This window comes from Bison bison, unplaced genomic scaffold, assembly GCF_000754665.1.
Source record: "Bison bison bison isolate TAMUID 2011002044 unplaced genomic scaffold, Bison_UMD1.0 scf7180017864097, whole genome shotgun sequence".
NCBI lineage: Eukaryota > Metazoa > Chordata > Mammalia > Artiodactyla > Bovidae > Bison > Bison bison.
Window position 1 is genome coordinate 1138575 of NW_011494669.1, and position 7551 is coordinate 1146125.

Genomic DNA, 7551 nt, shown 5'->3' on the forward strand with positions numbered 1-7551 from the left:
GGCCAATGGGAGCTGCAGAATACTCCCCTCTAGTGGCTGATGTTGTTCCTGCAGCTCCCATTGGCCTCTTCAAGGAAGAAATCCCCCAGCAGTGATGGAAAAGGATTTCTCACCGTCTCTTCAAAAAGAGGGCCGATAAAATTCATACTGAAACAACTGAAAGATGTCTATAAGTTTGTGACAAAAGCCTTTTTTAAATTTTATTTTCTCAAGTAATCGTTGTTAGCTTCAAATATTTACATCAAGAGGTGAAATAGGCTGGGCCATCTTCAGAAACGATAGATCTTTAAGCAGCCCTTACACACTCACCTGCTAGCTGTAATTTAAATGAAAGCCCATGACTCAAGGGGAAATCTGAAATGAAATAAATCATTTCTAAGCCAATTCATTCACTAGGTGAACCATAAGTACAAAGCGTACTGCTAAGGAGGACCAAGCTGGCCCCAATTAGGGGAAACGTCCTTAGGGCTCCAAAGAGGAGCACTGATTCGCCTTGATTTGATCACCTCATGTTAAGGTCATCTCCTTGAGGGTTAAGAGGATGAACTCAAGGACCAGACATAAAGGAAAACCTAAACTAACTCTGAGTTCCTTTATCCTGGCCTTGCAGTAGCAGCCCTCGAGTTCTCTCTCCAGAAGGACAAAATGAGGCAAACAGCATTCATGAAGATTGCCCAGATGCTGAATGAGTTTGCTATAGAAAGGCCTTTGTCTTATATGGAGGCTCTGAGTATGGACTGAGTATGGACTCAGTTCACTGATAAGAACTGTTTACTGAATGACAAGAGCTACTAACTTTTAAGAGGTCAGGCATTTCCATTTTGGCAATATTTAGCAATGATCACTTTGCTAAGGTGGTGTCTGCTGTTTTTCTACCATAAAGTTCACATTCTTCACTCTGGAATTCATAATTTATGAGGAGATATTTTCAAGATATGTAAATATCCTATACCTATTCAAACTTTTACCCACTAATTTTAGCATCCATGGATGAATTTAAACACCATCCAAGTTTCCATATTCCCTGGTGGCTCACACAGTAAAGAATCTGCCTGCAATGCGGGAAACCTGGGCTCGATCCCTGGGTCAGGAAGATCCCTGGAGAAAGGAATGGCAACCCACTCCAGTATTCTTGCCTGGAGTATTCCATGGACAGATGAGCCTGGCAGGCTACAGTCCAGAGAGTCACAAAGGTCAGACACAAATGAATGACACTTTCACACAGATGCTGTAACTAAGAGTTTTTTCCTCCCATAATTACTTGTTTATTTTTTTCTTGGTGTCAATATTAACTCATACATTTTTAATTTATTCAATGGGATGTAATTTATATCATCATTATTTATTCTGATGTTAAAACTTTCACATGTTTAACAGTTGGAATTCCTTCAAGCTGGCTTGCCAGTCCTCTTGATTTGAAAGATCTATAATAATTAAGCCATTAAGTGTATGGTGTGTGTGTGTATATATATGTGTGTGTGTGTGTGTGTGTAAATATCCTATTTATAATTACACAAGTGTATGTTTATATATTATTAATATAGTAAATATATAATATATTAAATATATTTGTATATATTTATATGTGTGTATATTAATAGTATGTCAATAATTATATATACTTTAGAATCCTAATTTTAAATTGTATATTAATTTTATTGCTCAGTCACTAAGTTGTGTCTGACTCTTTACAGCCCATAGTATACATTATTGATATTATGATATTAATATACACATATATTTATATATAATTTTATAATATAGCTTATTAAAATATAATAACATTATTTTATTGTTTGTGTATGATAGTTATAATTATATATAATTAAATTAATTCTGTACGTTCTTCCTGGGGCACTTCCAATATCCTCTGACCCCAGACAAGTCTAACGATAATGGTAACTACACAAAAGCAACAATAGAAGGCAAACGTAATTGATTCTTTCTCTGTGCCAGACATTCTGCCATCTGCTTCTTGTGCACTATTTTACTTAATCATAACAAAAATACTATTTTCTTCATGAGGAAATCAAGGCACAGAAAGGTTAAGTAACTGCCCAAGGTAATCAAGTTAGCAAGCAGCTGAATCGAGGTTTGAACACAGGTCTGTCTAACTTTAAACCTTCAAACACATTAAGGGATAAGGCAGGCGCAGAACATTACACGCTGTTGAAATTCACTTTTCTGTAGGTCCCAGACCTGTGGTGTTACTGCAGCATGGCCTGTTGGGAGATGCTAGCAACTGGATTTCCAACCTGCCCAACAACAGCCTGGGCTTCATTCTGGCAGATGCTGGTTTTGACGTGTGGCTGGGAAACAGCAGAGGAAACACTTGGTCTCGGAAGCACAAGACCCTCTCCATAGACCAAGATGAGTTCTGGGCTTTCAGGTATATGTAAATCTTGAGAGTGGAGGTGAACATGGATATCTTTGGGAGAACTGAGTAAAGAATTAGAGCTCCTGGTATTAGGATAATTTACTTTGGTTGGCCCATCAATATCCCAACACTATGTCCCCTAATTGTCATAGTTGACTAGTGATTCTCTGGGGGCAGTAAATTGAGTTCCTCAAGTAGAAGGTTGGTATGGCCAGTGGGATAAGAATGCTGGTTAGTGTCAGGTGATGGAGACTGGAATGGGAGAAATGTAGGTCCATTTCCTTGTAGATGGATATCCTGGGACTGACTCTTCCCTAAGTGAGGACTCCCACCCCCAGAAGGTGATGAGGACAGGCAGTGTTAAAGATATACGGGGAATGAATAAGCCTTAGGGGCCATCAACTTGGTTACTATATCTCTCACGCTCTTACAAAAGTTTTTTTAATGTTTTTATTTGAATGATCTATTGATATTCAACTTGCTGTTTATCCATTTCACCAGAGAAGGGACCCTGCAGCATCTTTAATACATTTCATATAAAGAATCTGCATAGGAATTCTCTGGCAGTCCAATCATTCAGACTTCATGCTTCCACTGCAGGCAGTATGGGTCTAATCCCTGGTGGGGAACTAAGATCCTGCAGGTCACCTGGCATGGCCTCAAAAACAAACAATCTGGTTGGCCCTGTTCTATTCTGCTAGTCGAATAACAAGGACACCCCCACCAGGAGGTGGAGCTTGTGCTCACTGAATGTTGATTAAGATGGTTATTTCTCTTTGATAATTTCTAGAGAAAACAGCAGTTTGCTAACAGCCCATGCTCCCAGAGGCACCCACGTATCATGGGTTTGAAACAAGTCCATCCTGAGTGTTGTGAGGAACACAGTAACAAGCTGATGGATAGGACTGACAACTCAAGGGTGTTTGTAAACCCTGGGGGGCTGCTTTTGTTTGTTTCTGGTTATAATTTTTCATATAACTTTGTCTTTTCCCCTTGTAGCTATGATGAGATGGCTAGGTTTGACCTTCCTGCAGTCATAAACTTTATTTTGCAGAAAACGGGCCAAGAAAAGATTTATTATGTCGGCTATTCACAGGGCACCACCATGGGTAGGTTCCAAAAAAAATCAGGTTTGTATATTCAGGAGAAATGTGAGCGTATATGACCACAGCCAGGCCAGGCATCACACACTTCTCTCAGATCTGGCTTCTTCAGGGCCATGAGATTCTGGTTTCTCCCTGCCCACCCTCCTGCTCCACAACATGCAAATATCAGCTTAGACAGAGAGTGTGCAGGTGCTTTTGAAATAGACACATAGTATTTCAAATATAATGGCCATGCCCTGGCTGTCTACAATAGTATTTTCCTCCCAGAGGCTCTAGAAAGATTGTCCCTTTGCAATCTGGGGTATTAGTCTCTATTTTATAAGTATGGAAACTGAGGCACAGACTGACTTTACCAATATCCCATACCTAGTCTATGGGCAGAAATAAGAACTGGAATCCAGTTCACTGGACGACTTTTCTACTAGTGTGTGTGAAAGTTGCTCAGTCGTGTCTGACTCTTTGCAACCCCATGGACTATACAATCCATGGAATTCTCTGGGCCAGAATATTGGAGTGGGTAGCTGTTCCCTTCTCTAGGAGATCCTCCCAACCCAGGGACTGAAACCAGGTCTCCCACATTGCAGGCAGATTCTTTAGCAGCTGAGCCACAGGGAAGCCCAAGAATACTGGAGTGGGTAACCTATCCCTTCTCCAGCAAATCTTCCCAATCCAGGAATCGAACCAGGGTCTCCTGCATTGCAGGTGGATTCTTTCCCACCTGAGCTACTGTGTTCCAATTTGGGCTCCAGAAAAGCTGGAGATCCAAGAAAACCAGCAAAACTCTGTTATCTCAATACCCATTATGTTAGAGAACATACTTTTTATCAATAAACAAGAAAATGTCTCTCAGCCTTGATGTCTCTCACTATAAAGATTTATGAAAAATACCTCACAAGCATCTGAGAATTAAGTAAGATCCATGAAACTCTCCTGCAAAGTGTCTAACATACAGTTACCTCTCAAAATACATATTTTCTCAAAATCCATATTATTGGATTCAATAATTTAATAATTCACTGAAAACCTAGTAATGGGCAGCAAGTATCCTATACGTCAGAGGAAGCTCAGAGATGCGGTTGCGGCTGTTGTTTTTGCCTGTCAAGGAGCTTATAATTTCTCAAGAGAGTTAGAACACACATAATTACTTAGCTGCTGCTGCTAAGTCGCTTCGGTTGTGTCCGACTCTGTGCGACCCCATAGACAGCAGCCCACCAGGCTCCCCCGTCCCTGGGATTCTCCAGGCAAGAACACTGGAGTGGGTTGCCATTTCCTCCTCCAATGCATGGAAGTGAAAAGTGAAAGTGAAGTCGCTCAGTCGTGTCCGACCCTCAGCGACTCCATGGACTTCAGCCTTCCAGGCTCCTCCATCCGTGGGATTTTCCAGGCAAGAGTACTGAAGTGGGGTGCCATTGCCTTCTCCAATTACTTAGCTACTAAAGAGCAAAACAATTACGGAAACATCTTGATAGAAGTAAAATAAGCATTTTATTCGCTCTAGGATATTCAATATCCATGTTGACATATTTCTTTTTTACAGGCTTTATTGCATTTTCCACCATGCCAGAGCTGGCTCAGAAAATAAAAATGTATTTTGCTTTAGCACCCATAGCTACTATTAAATATGCAAAAAGCCCTGGGACCAAATTTTTGCTGCTGCCAGATATGATGATCAAGGTATGTGACTCCTCAGAAAATTCCTTGCCTATGCACAAGAGTTTTCCAGTCCATTGGCTAGGAAATATGCTTTTACATTAGAGACACTTCTTTTTTACTATAATGACTATTTCATTTCATGTTTTTACAGGGATTGTTTGGCAAAAGAGAATTTCTCTACCAGACCCGATTTCTTAGACAGTTTGTTGTGTACCTTTGCAGCCAGGTGATTATGGATCAGATTTGTAGCAACATCATGTTACTCCTGGGAGGATTTAATCCAAAGAATATGAACATGGTAAGTGGCAGCCTCGTCAATTCTCAGTGTCCCAGAACAAAGCAAACAATTATTAGTCTCTCTCCTTGAGGGTGAGCTAATGCCAGGGAATATTTAGGGAAGTGATGCTCCAAGAAACTCAGTTTTCTTCAAATCATAATACTGTGCAGAAAATACTTCAGCATGGGCTGAGTCAAGTTTAACATAACAGCATGACTACACATTAACTCCATAGATTCAAGATTGAAGAGGTCTGAAAATAGCTTTCCTACAGTGAATTAACATCTGCAAAAATATGTGATTAGAACCCATAAGTCGAAAGAGAAAACTGCTGTGCACCATCCATGTCTTCTTTTTACTCAGACCTTTCCAGTTTGTAGTTTAAGTCCTGTGATAGGCTGTCTGGGAGTTTCAGTTTGGCTAAGATAGCTTCCCAGTTCTTCCCAGGTGGTGTTAGTGGTAAAGAACTTGCCTGCCAATGCAGGAGATGTAAGAGACACAGGTTTGGTCCCTGGGTTGGGAAGATCCCCTGGAGGAGGGCATGGCAACCCACTCCAGTATTCATGCTTGGAGAATCCCATAAACAGAGAAGCCTGGCAGTTTATGGCCCATAGGATTGCAAAGAGTCAGACACAACTGAAGCAACTTAGCACACACAAGGCATAGCTTCCATTTGGCAAGCATGACAGTGGGTTCCCCAGGAAGCGTACTCTGAGATAGAGATTCGTGTGCAGAATGATTCAGGCTATGGCCTTGGGATAACACATAGGAAAGGGAAGGCAACAGGACTTGGTAGATCAAAAAAGTCCAGCTGGGATGTAGCCTCAGTGGGAACCTCGGTTGACCCTCTAGGGATCTGTAAAGATGGGATGATCCTTCAGAATTGTCCCAAGTTAGCATGAGAGGGCTGGGTCTTTATAACCCCCACAGACAGCACCAGTCATGGGGAGATGGGCAGTGCAGCTCTCTGCAGAGGGGACAGTTCCCCAAGGACACCAGACAGTGGAGGGCTATCTGTCAACAGCTGGAGGAACATGGTTTTAATTCCTGAAGATTTTTTTGCCTTTTTTTTAATCAAAAATATGATGAACAGCTATCATTTGATAAGCATTTCATTGCATGCCAGGCTATTATTCCCTATAACAACCCTATGAAACAGGTATTATCAATATTCCCACTTTGCAGATTAATAACCTCACATTTAGTGGATTAAGCTATGCTCTCAATTTCTCCTAAAAAATAAACAGCAGAAGTGAGATTTGAATGCAGTCTCAGTTAATTACTTTAGGAAAGCTTTCTAAAAGATAAAGTCAGATGTCTAATGAGAAGCTTTTCTCAGATGAAAAATTCAGGTGCTTGGGATAGGTTTAGGGGCATTTTTAAATTATGTGCATGTGTAGTTTTCTATTTCATGCATAAATGCTGGGACTTTAATGATGTTCCCATTTCTGCGTTTGACACCCTGAAGATTTGCTCTTCAGTTCAGTTCAGTCACTCAGTCGTGTCCAACACTTTGCAACCCCATGAATAGCAGCACGCCAGGCTTCCCTGTCCATCACCATCTCCCGGAGTTCACTCAAACTCACATCCATTGAGTCGGTGATGCCCCAGCCATCTCATCCTCTGTCGTCCCCTTCTCCTCCTGCCCCCAATCCCTCCCAGCATCAGGGTCTTTTCCAATGAGTCAACTCTTTGCATGAGGTAGCCAAAGTACTGGAGTTTCAGCTTTAGCATCATTCCTTCCAAAGAAATCCCAGGGCTGATCTCCTTTAGAATGCACTGGTTGGATCTCCTTGCAATCCAAGGGACTCTCAAGAGTCTTCTCCAACACCACAGTTCAAAAGCACCAATTCTTCGGCGCTCAGCTTTCTTCATAGTCCAACTGTCGCATCTGTACATGACCACTGGAAAAACCACAGCCTTGACTAGACGGACCTTTGTTGGCAAAGTAATGTCTCTGCTTTTCAATACGCTATCTAGGTTGGTCATAACTTTCCTTCCAAGGAGTAAGTGTCTTTTAATTTCATGGCTACAGTCACCATCTGCAGTGATTTTGGAGCCCAAAAAATTAAGTCTGACACTGTTTCCACTGTTTCCCCATCTATTTGCCATGAAGTGATGGGACCAGATGCCATGAT

At 41.4% G+C, this 7551-nt stretch overlaps 1 protein-coding gene across 1 annotated transcript in view; it reads left to right on the top strand.

Moving 5' to 3' along the window:
• LIPM (lipase, family member M) overlaps positions 1–7551 on the top strand; it is a 20466-nt gene that overhangs the window by 7334 nt on the left and 5581 nt on the right. The window contains exons 3-6 of the mRNA XM_010838490.1: positions 2191–2389; positions 3377–3486; positions 5021–5157; positions 5288–5434. Of these exons, the coding sequence (XP_010836792.1) occupies positions 2191–2389; positions 3377–3486; positions 5021–5157; positions 5288–5434 (593 nt within the window). The remainder of the gene's footprint in view (positions 1–2190; positions 2390–3376; positions 3487–5020; positions 5158–5287; positions 5435–7551) is intronic.